Raw genomic sequence first — 20,772 nt, forward strand, 5'->3', positions numbered from 1 at the left:
TCTTTTGTTTTTCTTTTTCTACTTTTTTTGCACTATTTTATGTGGCATGTGACAGCTCAAACCACGTGATATTTCGCGCCACATGACATCCCGAGCCACATGACATAGTAACATAGTAACATAGTTCGTAAGGCCGAATGAAGACAATGTACATCTAGTTCAGCCTGTCTATCCTCCTGTGTTGATCCAGAGGAAGGCAAAAAAACCCAAGAGCAGAAGCCAATTAGCCCTTTTGGGGAAAAAATTTCTTCCCGACTCCCTAATGGCAGTCATACTAATCCCTGGATCAACCCCTAATAGTTCCTACCTGCCTGTATACCGGGAATAACAATTAGCCTAAGATTTATAACCTATAATATCCTTCCTCTCCAGAAAGACATCAAGTCCCCTTTTAAAATCCTCTATGGATTTTGCCATCACCACTTCCTCAGGCAGAGTTCCACAGTCTAACTGCTCTTACAGTAAAGAACCCGAGCCAAGTGACATACCAAGCCACGTGACAGCCGAACCATGTAACATCCTGAGCCATGTGACAACCGAGCCACATGACAGCCAAGCCAAGTGACATTCCGAGCCACGTGACAGTCGTGCCATGTGACTTCCCGAGCCACGTGACAACCCGAGCCAAATGACAGCTGAGCCAAGTGACATCCGTTTTTTTTTTTTTTTTTGCTTGCTTGCTTTTATTTTTTTGTGCTTTCACTCACATTTTGTTGCACTTTTTGAGAAAACCTGTCTACAGGCCGACCCTCGGGGCTCCAGCAAGCTTTCATGCTTTGATTTTGAGGAGGCCCATCAACGGGATCGACCCTCGGGGTTCCTGCTTGTTTTTGTAAGTTTATTCTTTTTTCTTTTGTTTTGCTTTTTTGCGCTATTTTATGTGGCATGTGACAGCCCAAACCACATGACATCCCGAGCCACGTGACAGCCGAGCCAAGTGACATCCCGAGCCACGTCACAGCCGAGCCTTGTGACATCCCGAGCCACGTGACATTCTGAGTCACGTGACAACCTGAACCACATGACAGCCGAGCCTTGTGACATCCCGAGCCACGTGACATTCTGAGTCACGTGACAACCTGAACCACATGAGAGCCGAGCCCAGTGAAATCCGGTGCCAGGTGACAGTCGAGTCTCATGTGAATGCACTGTGCAAATTGTCATGTTTATTTTCTGTATGTAGGTTGCACAGCTGCAGCGTCTGAAGGGTTAACTCCTATAAAATCATTGCCTGTCAGCTCTGCTGCTGAATGTATCTATTCCTACTGTGTCATGTGGTACAAGTGAGGTGATAAATGTGAGTGTCTGAGGGCCGGAAGGGGCCTTGTAGTTCTGAGTTCTGTCTTCTTGTTCCATCTTGCTTTCTTCTGGAGTGCTAACACAGAGCCGCATAGAAGCACCATCAGCTCTCATGTTGACGAAGATGGAAAAGGAGGAACGACGTCCCGTAGTGTGTAAAGTGTGGATGTGAGTTTTTCCCTGGAGAGAGATATAGAGCATCCCAAATTCCAATTGCTACTGGAAACAGGCACCCGTTTACATTACGGCATTCATTTTCCTGTGTGGCTGTCCGACATTAGGATCACCACACAGAGGTACGTGAATTTCACACCCACGCGGAGAATGTGCGGGGTACATTTAAGTTAAGTCTCGCCAGAGAGTACGTGGGGATGAACTTGTCTTTGTACCTCCTCCGGAGTGTATGTATAATGTCCAGGACCGGTGACATATAGATAACATAGACTATAGGGCCGTATTGTTCCTGTGTATTCTTGTCTCCCAACCTCAGGCCTCCGTCCGTAACTACTGCTGTAAATGTACCAGTTTTGAAAGTTTACAAAGTAAAGTTTTACCGGGCCTCTACCTTTCCTGAGGACCCGAGATACTATACACTTGTCGAGTGTTTTCTTGATCCGCTGTGTTTGAATGCCGCTGTGTGGAACGGTGGCGTCACGAACCTGACAACTACTACTACCCTCATCCTGAGGACTACTGGCCCTATCCTCTGCTGCGGTAACTCTCCCTGGGACCAGGAGTTGGTAAGTACCACTGTGACAGGTCCATGCAGTACACCCTCCCAGCTCCAACCGTATGCGTGGGTGGAGAGCCATTCCCTGCAATATCCCATGCGTGGGTGTTGCTATTGTTGGAGCCACTCACAGGTTAAGAATGTGTGCGTGTTACATATGCAGCTAGGAAGACGGGGCTGAGAAATCCATCTTCAGCTAGCTACTGTAACTGCATAACCGGAGAGGGTGCTCCAGCTGTTACTGCACTGTTCTCTCCAATGCAGGCACAGCTGTTCCCAGATAATAGGGTATTAACTAATGTTTGCTGTTTATTTTATTGATTTTAAACCCTACTTTAGCCTTCTTTTACCTGCTGCTCTGTCCCCTGCGCTGGAGTTATTTCTCTCTGGTCTCTGCGACTCTATGATCTAGCACTATATAAGGAGAAGCCATTCTCTGCTGCAGACAGATTCTCTCTATCACAACGCTTGCTTCCTGACGGACATGATGCATTATTGGGGTCTCAGTGCATTGGGTTGTGACATACAGTAGTGTACAGCCAATGCACTGAGACCCTGTCAGTTCATTGGGTTTGGCTGGGAATGGGTACTGCGAGAAGAAGCCATTTGCAGCACAGAACGGCTTCTCCTTACACAGCGCTGGGGAATAGAGCCGTCTAGACCTGAGAGGAATAACTCCAGTGCAGGGGGACAGAGCAACAGAGAACAGAAGGACAAAGTAGGGTTAGAAACAAATAAAATATACAACAAACATTTACTAATACCCTGTTATCTGGAAAGAGCTTGTCTGCACTAGAGAGAACAATGCTGGAACAGCTGGAGCGCCATCTTCTGCTGTTTGCATTGACGTATGTGACTTCTTGCTCATGTCTCCATCCCTTTACAGCAGCTTCTTCTCCAGACAATGTTTTGTCTTTCGATCCCTAAAATATCACAAAAAAGCCACTAGATGTCGCTGTTGGCCTTCTGGTATTGATCACGTGGTCAAACAGCTCCAGCAGCCAAGGGAATCACTACAGACACATGTATGGTCTGCCCGGAGCCAGGAACACAGCGCACTTCCAGATGTGACATCACAACTATTCCATAACCCCCAGCATGCAGCTGTCAAAGTTTCCTAGGAGTTGTAGTTTCACAATACCTGTAGAGCCACAGCTTCTAAGCACTGGGCGACCCCGACAGCTGCACCACTGGTCATTGGCATCAGTTTTGGGGTCCTGCAGAGCCCACAGTGCAGGATGGGGCACAAATGCACCAAATGAATGACCTGCAGCTGGTTAATCACTTGTCCCACAGCAACTTTGGTCATGTGACATCATTTCTCAAAAAAAGTCGCACAACCCAAAAACTTGGGCGACTTGCATCACTGTTAAAAAAAAATCCCAAATCGCAGATAGGTCATAGGCAAGTTGCAGTCGCGCTCCGCACTGTATGATGGCAAAGTCACATTTGTCTTGTGACCTAAAACCAAAAGTCCAACAGTTTTGGATTTTTCGGAACTGTGTCTCAGTCATGTTAGATCACAACTCGAATGCGCTGACAGTGATTAGATGTGATGCTACTGTGCGGCCAAAGTCGCCGTGTAGCCTAGACATAGGGTACGGTCCCACGCTGTGGTGAACCACGTGGCCGAAGCCCCACCCCCAGTGGCCAATGGCTCGTAAAATCAGGAAAAGGGTCATATTACTAGCAAACTCTAAGTAACAGCAGCCAGCCACGGGTAGGTGGGGTTTGGCAGTAGGTAGGTGGGGTTTTGGCAGCCTTGCACTTTCTGCAGCATAGGACTCTTCCCTGGCCTAGGGTCATGTTCACTTGCTGGATTTCACATGGAATTCACGTGGAATCTGCACTGATTGCACACGCCTGGCAGCAAACTCCATTTAAGTGTTCCATTGTCTTTATTCGGAAGTTGTAGTGTATGTGACACAAATTTGAAATCTGTGTGCAGAAGCGAGATGCCACTTCCTGGTACGGAATCGGTATGTGAAAATCTGCAGGTGGATTTTTTCTATTGAACTGGGCTGAATACTCGTGTGGATCGGCGGCGGAAATCTGCTATTTAGTCCCGGATTTCTGCCATGGTTTATGCAGCAGATCCACATTGGAAAATCCCAACATGAATCCGCTTCCGAACACTCGTTTGATCATACTGGTAGATTAAGAGCCTTGTATCTGACATGTCACATATTCTGGCTTCTGATTGGTCCTTCAGACAATGGATGAAATTGCACCTACTAGTTCAGCGTTCATAAGGCATCGTACAGAAGGGAATCTGCCCCCATGCTGGGAGACGCCATGATGTGAGGAACGGACCAGGATTATAGTTATAGCGATCCGCGACTCAGAGCTTCACCTAAAGTGGGTGGAGTTAGGACATTATTGAATGAGGTCCAGACCTATTAATCCCGGAATGGATTGGAGCAGAGGATCCAGTAGAGCTTGCGTCATGATATATATTGTGCAGCAAATACCTTGTATCTCAGAGCTGTTTCCATCTTACTAGGGTTCATTAGTGCCCTATACAGGCATGGCAAGCCTTAGCTATGTGCTACTTGGGCCCTAGCCACTAGCTCATAGGGTGGGCACCGAGTGGATGTAGGCTGAGGTGATCACCCCCTAAGATCCAACCAGCCAGATGCTCTTCTTCCTCCTTGCAGCATCGGCTGTTGGAGATACATGAATCTTCGGCTCCGTCTCCTCCTTTCCCATGTTCTGACACACTGGGTTAAGCCATTGGTGCCCCCACAACTAAATTGATTAGCTGTATTTATGTTATGAGCTTGGTTCTGGTACTGTAGCTATCTTCTGAGGTTGGTTCATACTGTCTTAGGCTGGGTTCACACACGGCAGATTCCCGACGTAAATGTCGCAGTTTTGCCGCAGCGAAAAACCGCAACATTTCCGCCGGCTTTGAAGCGGCCCGGCCGCTCGCTCTTCCGCTGTGGCCGGCGCTCCCATAGAGGAGAACGCGGCCGCAGCGGGAAAAAAAAATAGACATGCTGCGTTCGGCAAATCCGCGGCTGCGGTCAGCAAAGCCGCAGCAGCGGTTGCTGCCGGATTAGCCTCAGCGGATTTGCCGTCCTGTGTGGACGAGATTTCTGAGAAATCTCGTCCACTTGGCTGGCTAATCCCGGGATTAGCGGCTGCATGCGGATTTGCCGCAGCCAAATTCTGCACAGAATTTTCGCGGCAAATCCGCCCCGTGTGAACCCAGCCTTTATGTACTGAACTTAGTTCTGGTGCTGTAATTATGTTATGCTTGGTTCTAGTATTGTATCTATGTACTGAGGTTGTTCTTTGCTGTATTTATGTTATAATGTTGAATCTGTTATAGTGTTTATTCACTGAGCTGTTTGGCTGCCATACTAATGTACTGAGCTTGGTTCTGGTGCTGTATTTGTTATGAGCTTGGTTCTGGTGCTGTATTTGTTATGTGCTTGGTTCTGGGACTGTTATGTTATGAGCTTGGTTTTATTGCTGTATCAATGTACTGAGCTTGGTTCTGGTGCTGTATTTGTTACGAGCTTGGTTCTGGTGCTGTATTTGTTATGAGCTTGGTTCTGGTGCTGTATTTGTTATGAGCTTGGTTCTGGGACTGTTATGTTATGAGCTTGGTTTTATTGCTGTATCAATGTACTGAGCTTGGTTCCGGTGCTGTATTTGTTACGAGGTTGGTTCTGGCACAATATTCATTCACCCAGCGGTCCTGCTGTAGGTATGCTGCTTTCAGCACAAGCAGAATGCAGGCAGACTGCCTATCAATGCAATATATATATATATATATATATATATAAGTTTTTTCTCTTATGATTGGGGGCGCTAAAAAACAAATCTGCACAGGGTGCCATCTAAACTAAGGCTGGTACTGCCTACAGGTCAGGACATACAATGCAGATTATACCACATTACAGCGGGGATCAGCAGATGTCACATGTTCTGACATCGCACTATAGCAGCCAGGCTGGGGTAGCATGCTGGGATATGTAGTTCCTAATCACTCATTAATGGTGTTTGCTGCATCGAGATTATGTGACAAAACACTATGGGTGGCAGAGTCCATTTTTGTTTGGAGAGTCGCCTGACCATGAGCTAATCCCTTATAATGGGCGGCGCTGTTATCTGTGACACATGTGACATCAGACGCCAATCAATGATCACCGATCACTCAGAGGCTGCAAAACAAAAACTCCACATTTTATTAGATTCCCTGCGGTCCTGACAAGGCACTTGTGTCTCCCGATGGCGGAGCTTGCAGTCGCTGCTCCGGGTGGAATGTGTCACGGTGGCGGTGGGTTGTCATCTGGTGGTGTTTCTGCAGAACGTGTGGCCAGAAGGAAGGTGGGGTGCAGGAAGCAGGGTTAACCCCTCGCCTGCCAGGGGGGACGTGTAAGACACTGCCCAGCAATGAGTCCAAATCCCTCCCAGCGAGAGAGGGTTCAAAAATATCACGTTCCGCGTCCAGCGCAGGAAACAATATATATACATACATATAGATACAGTATATACACCTTCTATACATATATATGTATATATATATATACACACAGTACTCAGTAGCAGCTTCCTTTCTGGCAGGACGAGCATCCGGCTGTGGTCATCTGAGGAAACAAGAGAACAAAGCAGTTAGAGACCCCCATGCCAGGTGCAGAGCATTGCACTGATTAGTAGTAGACGTCTGCAGAGCATTGCACTGATTATTGGAAAAAGTCTGCACAGCATCTCTCTGACAAGTCGTAGAAGTCTGCAGAGCATTGCACTGATTATTAGAAAAAGTCTGCAGAGCATCTCTCTGATTAGTGACAGAAGTCTGCAGAGCATCTCTCCTTAGTAGTAGATGTCTGCGGAGCATCACGCTCATTATTTGGAAAAAGTCTGCAGAGCATCTCTCTGATTAGTAACAGAAGTCTGCAGAGCATCTCTCCTTAGTAGTAGGTGTCTGCGGAGCATCACGCTCATTATTTGGAAAAAGTCTGCAGAGCATCTCTCTGATTAGTAGTAAATGTCTGCAGAGCATTGCACTGATTATTGGAAAAAGTCTGCAGAGCATCTCTCAGCGTAATGATCATATTTCGTACTGCAGTAAATCCGATGATCTACAAGTCTGCAGACCGTTGAGAATGCGAACTCTGCAGAACATTATAAGCTCGGAGTGATGTCAGTGCGGGTGCTGCAGACTGTCACACCCTAAGTCCCAAATCCTGCAGAGCATCTCACCTTCAGTGTATGAGAAGGGCTTCAGCAGAGTGGGCTCCGGTCTCTTCTATGGGGGCTGTGGAGACAAGAGAGGAATAAGAGAGCAGAAGACACAAACTATCCAGAAGGATGGCCCCGCCTCTCTGGGGGCGGCACCGGGCAGTGACTGCCGCGCTGATGGCTGCCATGATAAAATATAAACGTGCGTATACACGGAACGGTTAGAGTTTTAAAAAATATCTCTGAATCGCAGGAATTTAATGCTAATTGTGGTTCAGTGTAAAGACGGCCAACGAGGAATGTGGAATAGTTCGTTTATCGTTCATTTCATGCAGTAATGAAAATCATCGTTCGCTAATTGTCCAAATTATGAATACGGTCGTTCGGTCGTTCTCACTTATACAGTAGATGTGAGCGACCGAATGACTGCCGGTACAAGCTGTCTGCACGAGCGAATGAACGACTCCTGACATTGTTCGCTCGTGCGAACGATTAATCATTGCGTGCAGCCCCTCCCCCAGCCATGACTGACAGACGTCACGTGGCAGGCACGGCAAGCTGCCGTAAATTCTGCACCAAAATTTGTTCTGTATCTAATCCTATCATGTGTGATACAGTCTTCTGAGATGTGTATCTAATCCTATCATGTGTGATACTGTCTGCTGAGCCATGTATCTAATCCCATCTTGTGTGATACTGTCTGCTGAGCCGTGTATCTAATCCTGTCCTGTGTGATACTGTCTGCTGAGCCGTGTATCTAATCCTGTCCTGTGTGATACTGTCTGCTGAGCCGTGTATCTAATCCTGTCCTGTGTGATACTGTCTGCTGAGCCGTGTATCTAATCCTGTCCTGTGTGATACTGTCTGCTGAGCCGTGTATCTAATCCTGTCCTGTGTGATACTGTCTGCTGAGCCGTGTATCTAATCCTGTCCTGTGTGATACTGTCTGCTGAGCCGTGTATCTAAACCTATCATGTGTGATACTGTCTGCTCAGCCGTGTATCTAATCCTGTCCTGTGTGATACTGTCTGCTGAGCCGTGTATCTAAACCTATCATGTGTGATACTGTCTGCTCAGCCGTGTATCTAATCCCGTCATGTGTGATACTGTCTGATGAGCCGTGTATCTAATCCTGTCCTGTGTGATACTGTCTGCTGAGCCGTGTATCTAATCCTGTCCTGTGTGATACTGTCTGCTGAGCCGTGTATCTAAACCTATCATGTGTGATACTGTCTGCTCAGCCGTGTATCTAATCCCGTCATGTGTGATACTGTCTGATGAGCCGTGTATCTAATCCTGTCCTGTGTGATACTGTCTGCTGAGCCATGTATCTAATCCTGTCCTGTGTGATACTGTCTGCTGAGCCGTGTATCTAATCCTGTCCTGTGTGATACTGTCTGCTCAGCCGTGTATCTAAACCTATCATGTGTGATACTGTCTGCTCAGCCGTGTATCTAATCCTGTCCTGTGTGATACTGTCTGCTGAGCCGTGTATCTAAACCTATCATGTGTGATACTGTCTGCTCAGCCGTGTATCTAATCCCGTCATGTGTGATACTGTCTGATGAGCCGTGTATCTAATCCTGTCCTGTGTGATACTGTCTGCTGAGCCGTGTATCTAATCCTGTCCTGTGTGATACTGTCTGCTGAGCCGTGTATCTAAACCTATCATGTGTGATACTGTCTGCTCAGCCGTGTATCTAATCCCGTCATGTGTGATACTGTCTGATGAGCCGTGTATCTAAACCTATCATGTGTGATACTGTCTGCTCAGCCGTGTATCTAATCCTGTCCTGTGTGATACTGTCTGCTGAGCCGTGTATCTAAACCTATCATGTGTGATACTGTCTGCTCAGCCGTGTATCTAATCCCGTCATGTGTGATACTGTCTGATGAGCCGTGTATCTAATCCTGTCCTGTGTGATACTGTCTGCTGAGCCGTGTATCTAATCCTGTCCTGTGTGATACTGTCTGCTGAGCCGTGTATCTAATCCTGTCCTGTGTGATACTGTCTGCTGAGCCGTGTATCTAAACCTATCATGTGTGATACTGTCTGCTCAGCCGTGTATCTAATCCTGTCCTGTGTGATACTGTCTGCTGAGCCGTGTATCTAATCCTGTCCTGTGTGATAGTGTCTGCTGAGCCATGTATCTAATCCTATCCTGTGTGATACTGTCTGCTGAGCCGTGTATCTAATCCTGTCCTGTGTGATACTGTCTGCTGAGCTGTGTATCTGAGTCTGTGATACTCACTGGTAAATTTCTTCTTAGGTCGGCATCTCGCCAGGTAAATAACGAGGCCGAGGACCAGCGTGATGACAAACACGGCGACGGCGGTGGCACTAATGACAATCAGCCAGGGGAAGTCTACTTGTTTGTCCGAGCTGTCACCTGGTGGAAAGGAGATATTTGTATCAGCGCTCTCACAGTGTCACAGCCGTCTCTCAGTATTGCTCTCAGCACTCTCGCAGTCTTTCAGCACTCTCGGACGGTCTCTTACATTGCTGGCAGAAGTCGTCCTTGCTGGATGTGTCGCAGATCTTGCAGTCCTTACACTTGCCGAGGTCGTTGCTCCACTGCCATCCGGTCTGACAGCCGGGCCCTAAAGAGACAACATCGTTATAACCGCTTAGTGGTGACATCATCAGTGCGAGACGTACAGCAATTGTGGGAGAGCGACATGGGGCCCTAGGTTTCCAGGGGCCCGCAGCGGCCGAAAGGGTTATTATATGATAAACAGGCAGATGAATATGTGGGGATTAGCGAGATACTCTGCAGCCGCCCTCTGTGTATATGTATGAGGGACCTTCCACGTGGGACGGCGTTACGGCACAGAACGCAGCCAGATCCGCAGCTACGGAACTCCACACAAAATCTACCGGTCTGACTGCGTCATGCTTGCGGTGCGCCATGCGATCTGTTCTGTCCCATGTGAAGGGGCCCTTATACTGCAGGAGCCGTCCCACCCGGGCCCTGGAGCCTGAAGGGCCAAGGCTCTGCAGGCGTCCTCCTTGTGCCTATATGGACACTCTGTGTGTATACATGGAGATGCTTTGCGTACGCTGTGTGTATATATAGTCGATGATTACACGTGTTTGTGTATCTGGTGATGTCACCGAACAGTGTGAGCTGATGATGTCACAGGACTCTGGGGACATTGGGACAGATGCTGTAATCTAATCCCGTGGGGGGTTATATTTAGAGGGTCAGGTCATGCTGTGCTGGGTCAGCAGCGCCCGGCGGTTATCTCATAGGTCATGTGATGGCGCTGTGTGTCCGGTACCCACCGGTGACTCTCAGGATGTAGGTGAGTTTGGGGTCTGAGCCCCTCCGGTCAGAACATACTCATCGGTTACTAAGCAGCCACCTGTGTGGCCAGCAGCTCCCACACACTCACATTCCAGGCGGAGGGCTCGTGCCCGGTGACTCACGAGGACGCCCGGTCCCTCCCCCCCCCAACCCCCCCGCGTGACTCATACACCTTCATACTCAACCGCTGAGGTCACCAGCTAAACCGGGACAGGGAGAAATCAGGAGGACTGAGAGCAGGCGGAACCCCCAGAGTCACCGGGACACACAGCACACCCCTCACACTGCACACACTGCTCACCCCTCACACTGCACACACTGCTCACCCCACACACTGCACACACTGCTCACCCCACACACTGCACACACAGCACACACCGCACACCCCTCACACCGCACACCCCTCACACTGCACACCCCTCACACTGCACACCCCTCACACTGCACACACAGCACACCCCTCACACTGCACACACAGCACACCCCTCATACTGCACACGGAGCACACCCCTCATACTGCACACACAGCACACCCCTCATACTGCACACACAGCACACCCCTCACACTGCTCACCCCTCACACTGCACACACAGCACACCCCTCACACTGCGCACACAGCACACCCCTCACACTGCGCACACAGCACACCCCTCACACTGCGCACACAGCACACCCCTCACACTGCGCACACAGCACACCCCTCACACTGCGCACACAGCACACCCCTCACACTGCGCACACAGCACACCCCTCACACTGCGCACACAGCACACCCCTCACACTGCGCACACTGCTCACCCCTCACACTGCGCACACTGCTCACCCCTCACACTGCGCACACTGCTCACCCCTCACACTGCGCACACTGCTCACCCCTCACACTGCGCACACTGCTCACCCCTCACACTGCACACACAGCACACCCCTCACACTGCGCACACAGCACACCCCTCACACTGCACACACAGCACACCCCTCACACTGCACACACAGCACACCCCTCACACTGCACACACAGCACACCCCTCACACTGCACACACAGCACACCCCTCACACTGCTCACCCCTCATACTGCACACACAGCACACCCCTCACACCAGAAGCGTAACTTGAAGCTCCCGGGCCCCGGTGCAAAATTTGTAACAGGGCCCCCAACTATAATGCTTTACTTATAGTACTGGGTTCCCTATATGGAGAAGAGAGGCCTTATGGGCCCCCTAAGGGTCCTGGGCCTGGGTGCAACCGCATTCCCTATAGTTATGCCCCTGCCTCACACTGCTCACACAGCACACCCCTCACACTGCTCACACCTCATACTGCACACACCTCATACTGCACACACAGCACACTCCTCATACTACACACAGCACACCCCTCACACTGCTCACACCTCATACTGCACACACCTCATACTGCACACACAGCACACTCCTCATACTACACACAGCACACCCCTCACACTGCACACCCTCACAGCACACCCCTCATACTGCACACACAGCACACCCCTCATACTGCACACACAGCACACTGCACACCCTCACACTGCACACACAGCACACCCTTCATATTCAACACACAGCACACTCCTCACACAGCACACCCAACACACCCCTCATACTGCGCACACAGCACAACCCTCACACTGCACACACATAGCACACCCCTACACTACACACACAGCACATGCCTCATAGCGGACTAGTGTACAGAGCACACCCCTCATACTGCATACACGGTGCACTCACACTACATGCATAACATATGCAGTACTCATTGAGGTTACACACATGTGCTATCCACTGATCTGAAGTTATATCATACTTCTGTCACCTTCAGAGCTGCAGTCACAATTCTGCTATTATATCATGTTTAACCCCCTTCAAGACCAGATTTTTTTTGTCTGTGCCTTCGAAGAGCTATAGCATTTTTATTTTTTGTGGACATCAAGCCTGAGGACTTGAGCACACGAGGGCCTGTGCTTTGCGGGACCATTTAATATACCGTATAATGTACAGAAAGAAATTTTTGGAGGTTTTACTTCCGCAGTTCGCGGTGCAGTAATAATGACGTGCGCCTTATTCTGTGGTTCAGTAAGACTACGGCAATACCAAATTTATACAGATTTATTTGTTTTACTACTTAAGGGCAGCTTCAGACGACCGTATATCAACCGGGTTTTAATGCCCGGCCAATATACGGTGTCTCTCTCTGCAGGGAGAGGAGGCGGGACGGGAGCAGTGCATTGAGCTCCCGCCCCTCGGAACTATTTGCAATGGGTGGGGGCGGGGCGGGGGCAGAGCTAAGTCCCGGAACTTAGCTCTGCCCCCGTCCTGCCCCTTTCCCATTGCAAATAGCAGAGAGGGGGCGGGAAATGGGAAGTTTTTAAAATTATTTTTATTTTATTTAAAAAAAATTTCATGCAGTTTTGATGCAGTCAATGGAAGCCGTCCATCCCGCGGCACTGCGGAAATATCGCGGGATACGCGTCACCCCGAGCGCCGGTGGCTACTGCGCATGCACGATGGAGTGCCAGCCAGCACATCCGCAGTGCTCACAAAAGACGCCGGACAGGTAAGCTGGGGTCACCGGCCGGGCACCGGGTCAAACTCTGCTGCGGGAATCCCGCATGTGGGGTCCAACCCGTTCGTGTGCAGGAGGCCTTATACTCCAGTCACCTCCACTAGTCACCACTAAAGCTGCATTCACAGTTTTGTAAGTCACAAACTCCAATCACTGCACAGAGCTGTATATGGGGACATACAGTGTTACAACTTAAAACAAAAAACAAGTGAACCGTTAGGCCCCCTTCCCACGGACGGATTTCCGCCGCGTAATTCGCGGCGGAAATCCGCTGCGTTGCCCGCAGCTATTAGGTTCTATTGAACCTAATGGCTCAGGGCTCACGGTGCGGAATTGTACCGCGGAATTCCGCACCGTGAAATCTCCCGTCCTCATCCGCAGCATGCTCTATTTGCCACGGGTATATGCGTGGACGGCTTCCATTGCAGTCAATGGAAGCCGTCCGTTCACACTATCTTCCGCTGTAGCACAGCGGAAGATAGCGTGAAATCGCCTCTCCACCTCCCGCGGCGCATCATATGATACGGCTGGCCGCGTCATGTGACGTGGCCGGCGTGTCACATGACGCTGCGGCACGTCACGCCGAAGCGTCATGCGGGACCCAGGACGCCGGATCCGCAAGTATGTATGGGGTCTCTGGGGGGCGCCGTGACGGGCTCCGCCGCGGAATTCCCAGTCCCATCCCAGCGGTGTGCAGCCGGCCTTAGGCCTCATATCCACTAGCTAAATGGAATTGCGGATTCCACAGCGGATTTTGCCCATAGGGAATCATTGGCCATCCGCGGTCCATTAAATTGATTTTTGCACCCGCGGATGGCATTTTAAAGGAATTGCGTTTTTCACGTGCGGGAGAAAAAAACGCAGCATGCTCCATTCTGCCGCGGATTGGCAACATTGCTATCACATTGATAGCAATGTGTGCGGATATCTGCATGCAAAAAAAATACCATTTAAAACAAATCCGCCGCGAAAATCCGCGGCAGATTCTGCGCAGATTCTATTTTTCAAGTGGACATGAACCCTTAGGCCTCATGTCCACGGGGAAAATACGAATTGAAATCTGCAGCATTTTTCCCGCACGCGGATCCGCACCCCATAGGAATGCATTGACCACCCGCGGGTAGATAAATACCCGCAGATGGTACTTAAAAAATTTCTGGAGCATGAAAAAAAATGGACATGCTCCATTTTAGTGCGGATTACACGTGCGGGAGCTCATAGGGCACATAGAGCTCATAGAGCTCATAGAGCACATAGAGCACATAGACCTCATAGAGCACATAGAGCACATAGACCTCATAGAGCACATAGAGCACATAGAGCACATAGAGCACATAGAGCACATAGAGCACATAGAGCTCATAGAGCTCATAGAGCACATAGAGCACATAGAGCACATAGAGCACATAGAGCACATAGAGCACATAGAGCTCATAGAGCACATAGAGCTCATAGAGCACATAGAGCTCATAGAGCTCATAGAGCACATAGAGCACATAGAGCACATAGAGCACATAGAGCTCATAGAGCTCATAGAGCACATAGAGCTCATAGAGCACATAGAGCTCATAGAGCACATAGAGCTCATAGAGCTCATAGAGCACATAGCCCAATTGATCTCCTGCATGAAAAATAAAAGACAATTACAGTGCATCCGCAGCGGATCTGATTTTCCCCGTGGACATGAGGCCTTAGGAATTCTCTGAATTTCTGCACTGATTACTAATAAAATGTGACGATTATAGTTAAACACAATGTAACTAATAACACACAAGCAGCTGTACTGTTATCATCCACAATGCAGGGAGAACACAGGCCCCGCAGTGATAGGCAGAGGGGGACACAGGATCCCCTATCTTATGATCCTGGTACAACCCCTTTAACCTTATGGAGATGTTGTGGCTAACCTGAAGAGTGATGTACTCACAAGGCATCCCAGAAATACTGATGACCTGAAACACATTTGCAGGGAGTATTGGTCCAAAGTTCCTCCTCAACATTGTACAAATCTTATTTACAGCTAGAGGAAACATTTAGCCTGGGTTCTGGTTCTGCTGCGATTCACCGTTGCATATCCGCACTGCGGCAAAACAATGCAGTGCAAATGTGTTTGGGCAAAAAGCTGTTCTCACAGGACGGTTTTATTTCTGCACTGCCGCAGTGCGGACATGCAGCTGCGGTGCGGTTTTTCAAGACGCAACATGTCAATTCTTTTGACTTTTCCGCAGCGCTTTTTTGTCCATAGACCGCTATGGACGCAGCAAAATCCGCTGCAAAAGTAACAAAGCGCTGCGGAAAAAACGCTCGCAGATCTTCCACACGGAAGATACGCAAGACAAAAATAACCTTTGAAGCGGTTTTGCTGCAGAAGCAGTTCTTCTGCGCAAAACTGCAACGGAAAAACCGCAACAAATCCGCCCTGTGTCAACCCAGCCTTAGTGGAGACAACTGCTGCTAAAGAGGATCCTCGGGTTATTAGATTCAAGGGTTCACTTACTTTTCCTCCCTGCAGTGTGGATGATTAGGCTGCCTGTCGATGGGCGTTATTGCATTGCGTTCCCCGCGGCGATAATCCGCCCGCAGGGAACGCAATGCACGCTTTTTACAGCATTGCTATGGAAAGCGCTGCCCCCCTGTCCACGAACGGAGAATCATAGCGATCCTCCGCTCGCGGATGGCAAATCACAGCATGCTGTGCATTGGCGCGATTCTCCGCTGTGAGCCTATCTGTCAGGCTCCTGCTCCTGGGCGCGGCTCCCATGGCGGAGATCCGCCGCGGGATTTCGTAATGCCCGTGGACAGGCAGCCTTACAGTCAAAGACAAGAAGGGTACAGCTGTCTGTGTGTCATTAGTTACGGTGGGGCTCATTTACTTGCACTGGCATTGCACACATGGCAAACCTCTTAATACATTGTTTTATTAGACAGTGAATCTATTAGATTTAGATCATCTCCACCAGTTTTGGGCATAGACTATAGTAGAAGGGACAGTCCACGTGCGGCCAAGCCCCTAAGGCGAGATTTCCGCCGGGAGAACCGCCGCTGCAAAACCCGTGGCGGGTTTGAAGCGGCCCGGCCGCTCGCTCTTCCGCTGTGGAAGAGCGCGTCCGCAGTGAAAAAAAAAATGGACATGCTGCGGTCGACAAATCCGCGCCGCAGCGGTAGCTTCTGCCGGCTTAGTCACAGCGGATCTGCCGTCCCATGTGGATGAGATTTCTGAGAAATCTCGTCCACATGGCTGGCTAATCCCGGGATTAGCGGCCGCATGCGGATTTGCTGCGGCGAAATTCCGCAACGAATTTCCGCGGCAAATCCGCCCCATGTGAACCCAGCCTAAAGCTGGGCCCTGGCCACTCTTTGAAACAGTGGCTGGGCGACACTTACAAGCCCCAAATGTTGCATCTTTGATAAATGCGCAATCGCTGCGACTCGTTTAAATAAGCCCCATTGTGTTTGTCTATAATTGTGACTTGGATACAAGCAGAACGCATTGTGTTAGTAAATAGCGCGGAAATTCTGGAAATTCCAGAGGATTCACTTATCCTTTCGGTTTTATGTGCATGGTGTAGTAATGAGGAAATGTAAATGTGCAGAATCACCAAAGGCTTGATTACTTATATAAAAAAGGCGACCCTCCCGGCCGGACACACGTGACTAGTCTGGTAAGGAAAGTACAAAGAGGAGGAGCCTGCACCTTTAAGACTATTAAAAGTAACATTCCTTTGTGTCCTACATCATACCCTTCCAGCCAATCAGGGGAGAGCACAGGCGGGACTCCCACCAGTATGTGAACTTGCTCATTCATAAAAAAAAAGCTGCAGATTATCTCACCCCTGTACTTTCCATTGCAGAACATCTCACATTCCTATGTCCAATGTAAAACGAGAGTGAAGAGCTGCGGTCAGAGACATAAGTCCGCCTGATAAACTATAAACGTACAGATGTAGCAGAGCTAAGTGTGTTATATGTGGTGTTACGTAGGACTGCTGGTGACATCTATTATATTATCTGTAGCCAGAGTTATCACTGTGTTGTCTATGCTGTTACATGGGACTGCTGGTGACATCTACTATATTATCTGTACTCAAGAGTGTTATCACTGTTATATGTGGTGTTACATAGGACTGCAGGTGACATCTACTACATTACCTGTACTCAGAGTTATCATGTTATCTTGGGTGTTACATGGGACTGCAGGTGACATCTACTACATTATCTGTATGCAGAGAGTTACCACTGTGTTATCTGGTGTGTTACATGGGACTGCTGGTGACATCTACTACATTATCTGTCCTCAGAGAGTTATCACTGTGTTGTCTGTGGTCTTACATAGGACTGCTGGTAACTCCTGTGGCTCATCCATATAGTGTACAGTGAAGGCCTCCTTCATATAATCAGAAGCACATGTATCACCCCTCAGGATATGGCAGTAATCCTCTCCTTCCTCCCTTCCCCCACCATTTATTCCTTAATATTTTATAGTGCCCCTCCCCCGCACCATGCATTAGTCTGCACACCTCCGCATGACATCACTGGTATTACAACACTCTGCAATTTCCCTCTCTGATATGGCAGTTTCCTGGTAGGGGATAATAGATGCTCAGGTTGTGCAGGTAGCTGCGTACACATAACGGCCCCTTGACTGCCATGAGTGTTAGATTGTCAGCTCTGAGGCCGTCATTTGTAGAGCTTGTAGTCATTACTGCCTGTTCATTGCTTCCCCTGATGATAAATCACTACAGAATATGTTGGTGCCATATAGATGACCATTACCCGCACCGCTGCCCCCTCCGCAGTTCTTACCTGTAGACTCTCCCATGATCATCTTCCCCAGGAGTAGAACAAGCAGGGGCTGCAGCAGGCTGCACACTTTCATCATCTTTGCCAGGTCTTGAGTGCGGCTACTCAGCTTTTTGCCCCTTTGTGCTGCTGGTGGCCCTCACTCCGCTGCTCTCTTGCCACGTGTTGAGATGGGTGACCACTTACCGGTGCCAGCGGTCTCTCCCTCTCCTCATTCCCTTACTTTCTTCCAAGGAATGAATGACTCACTTTCCTAAGTCCTGGCACAAAACTCTGAACTGTCTGCTTGTCTCTAGCTGTCTGGAGGAATGAGTGAGTCACTGCGAGACCCTCCTCTGTCTCTTTATCCCCTCTGTCTCTGAATCCCTCGTCTCTTTATCCTGCTGTCTCTTTTTCCTGCTTCTTCTTTATCCTGCTGTCTCTCTTCTCTTCGGCAGTCTCTTTCCTTTGCCTTCAGTCTCTGCCCTCCTGCTCGCTCTCTCCCTGTCCTCAGTTTGACTGTCTCCCTGTACAGGAATGAATGACTCAGTCTTGGTATCCTGAATCCATAAGCTTTTGGTCTGTCCCATTTCCCTTATCCACCCCCAGAATTGTGACGAGCAGAGAAGGGCGGAGGAGAGAGGAGGAGGAGGAAAGTGAGGGAGAGAGAAGAGAGAGGGCGAAGCACTGAGGAAAGTAAAGAGGGGAGAGAGTGAAAAACTGAGAGGTGAATATATAAAACTATGTAAAGTAATTAGCAAGAGAGAACAGTATATGGGCACATATAGATCTGTATATGGGTACACATAGATCTGTATATGGGTACACATAGATCTGCATACGGTTGCAAATGGTTCTGAATTAGTTGGGGCAGAAGAGTGGCAGATGAGCTGTAACACTGATAAATGTGCGGTTCTGCACACGGGCAGGAAATCCATGTCACCATTACATACTAAATGGGAAGCCAGTGGGGACACTGACATGGAGAAGGACTTGGGGGTTCTAGATAAGTGTAAATGTAACTGAAGCAACTAGTGTCAGGCAGCTGCTGCCAAGGCAAATAGGACCATGAATTGGGGGGGGGGGGGGGGGGGCATCAGAAGAGGTCTAGGGGCACATAGTGAGAACATTGTTCTTCCTCTTTACTAGTCACTGGTCAGACCACACATGGTGTATTGTGGACAGTTTTGGGTACCGGTACTCAAGGAGGACATATCAGAGCTTTAGCGGATGCAAATGCGGCAACTAAAGTAATAAATGGAATGGGCGGACTACAATACCCAGAGAAGTTATCAAAATTGGGGTTATTTCATTTACAAAAAAGACAGCTGAGGGACAACCTAATAACTATGTATAAATATATCAGAGGTCAGTACAGAGATCTCTCCCATCATCTATTATACCCAGGACTGTAACAAGGGGGCGCTCTAATAACTATGTATAGACATATCAGTGGACAATACAGAGATCTCTCCCGTCATCAATTTATACCCAGAACTGTGACTGTAACAAGGGGGCGTCCTCTGCATCTAGAGTAAAGAAGGTTTTCTACACTGACATAGAAGGGGGTTCTTTACAGTAAGAGCAGTGAGACTATGGAACTCTCTGCCTGAAGACGTGGTGATGGTGAATTCAATAAAAGAGTACAAGAGCGGCCTGGATCTCTTTCTTGAGCGAAACAATATTACATATTATATCACTGATTACCCAGAAGGATCGGTGATCCGGGGATTATTCCGATTGACAGATTGGAGTTGCGAAGGAATTTTTTCCCCTAAAATGATGAAAATTGGCTTCTACCTCATTGGGGTTTTTTGCCTTTTTCTGGTTCAAAATTTGGTAGGGGGTGATAGGCTGAACTGGATGGACATATGTCTTTTTTGCAGCCTAAAATACAATGTTACTATGATGATAGAGAAGGAAGAGACCAGAGGGAAAGGGAAGAAGGAAGGAGCCCCCATAGAAACACATTATAAGTAACACATGTATCAACAGCAGGATATTCAAAGGAGTATGAGTGAGGGCAGTGGAAAGTATAAGGGAGGACAGGAGGCAGTATGAAGTAGGCAGGAGAAAGTATAAAGGAGGATAGGAGAGTGTATGAAGGAAGGTAGGGCAGAGTATGACGGAAGACAGAAGAGATTATGAGAAAGAGCAGGAAAGAGTATGAGGAAAGGCAAGAGAGAGTATGAGGGAAAGCAGGAGAAAATACGTGGGAAGGCAGGGGAGAGTATGAAGAGGGGAAAGAGAGAGTACAAGGGTAGGTACAGCAGAGTATGAAAAGGGTCAGGAGACTATGAGGGAGGGCAGAGACGGGTATATAAAAAGACAGGAGAAAGTATAATGGAGGACAGGAAAGAATATGAGGACAGGGGAGAGTATAAGGAAGGGCAGAAGAAAGTTCAAGGGAGGACAGGGTAGAATATAAGAAAGCGTAGAAAAGAGTACGAGAAAGAACGGGAAATTATAAGAGAAGACAGGTGAGAATATGAGGTAAAGCAGGAGAGAATGTGCGGGAAGGCAGGGGAGAGTATGAGGAAGGGCAGGGGAGAGAGTATGAAGAAGGGCAGGGGAGAGTATGAGGAAGGGCAGGGGAGAGAGTATGAAGAAGGGCAGGGGAGAGTATGAGGAAGGGCAGGGGAGAGAGTATGAAGAAGGGCAGGAAAGAGTACAAGGGGAGGCATGATAGAGTATAGAGAAAGTCAGGAAAGTATGAGGAAGGGCAGAGACGAGTATAAGGAAAGGCAGGAGAACGTACAAGGGAGGACGGGAGAGCATATGAGGAAGAGCAGGAAAGAGTATGAGAAAGCACAGGAGAAAGTATAAAGGAGAACAGGACAGAGTATGAGGGAAAACAGTAAAGAGTATATGGAAGGCA

At 48.8% G+C, this 20,772-nt stretch overlaps 1 protein-coding gene across 1 annotated transcript; it reads right to left on the reverse strand.

Moving 5' to 3' along the window:
- Positions 1-6,202: 6,202 nt before the first annotated feature.
- TNFRSF12A (TNF receptor superfamily member 12A) lies at positions 6,203-18,479 on the reverse strand. The gene is made up of 5 exons (XM_066576887.1): positions 17,919-18,479; positions 9,722-9,823; positions 9,475-9,612; positions 7,244-7,298; positions 6,203-6,627 (listed from the first exon to the last, which is right to left on the reverse strand). Exons 1-4 carry the CDS (start codon positions 17,992-17,994, stop codon positions 7,246-7,248), a joined length of 369 nt encoding a protein of 122 aa, XP_066432984.1. The 5' UTR covers positions 17,995-18,479; the 3' UTR covers positions 6,203-6,627; positions 7,244-7,245.
- Between the last annotated feature and the right edge of the window lie 2,293 nt (positions 18,480-20,772).

The sequence above is a fragment of the Eleutherodactylus coqui genome, chromosome 8 (assembly GCF_035609145.1).
Source record: "Eleutherodactylus coqui strain aEleCoq1 chromosome 8, aEleCoq1.hap1, whole genome shotgun sequence".
In the NCBI taxonomy this organism is placed as follows: domain Eukaryota; kingdom Metazoa; phylum Chordata; class Amphibia; order Anura; family Eleutherodactylidae; genus Eleutherodactylus; species Eleutherodactylus coqui.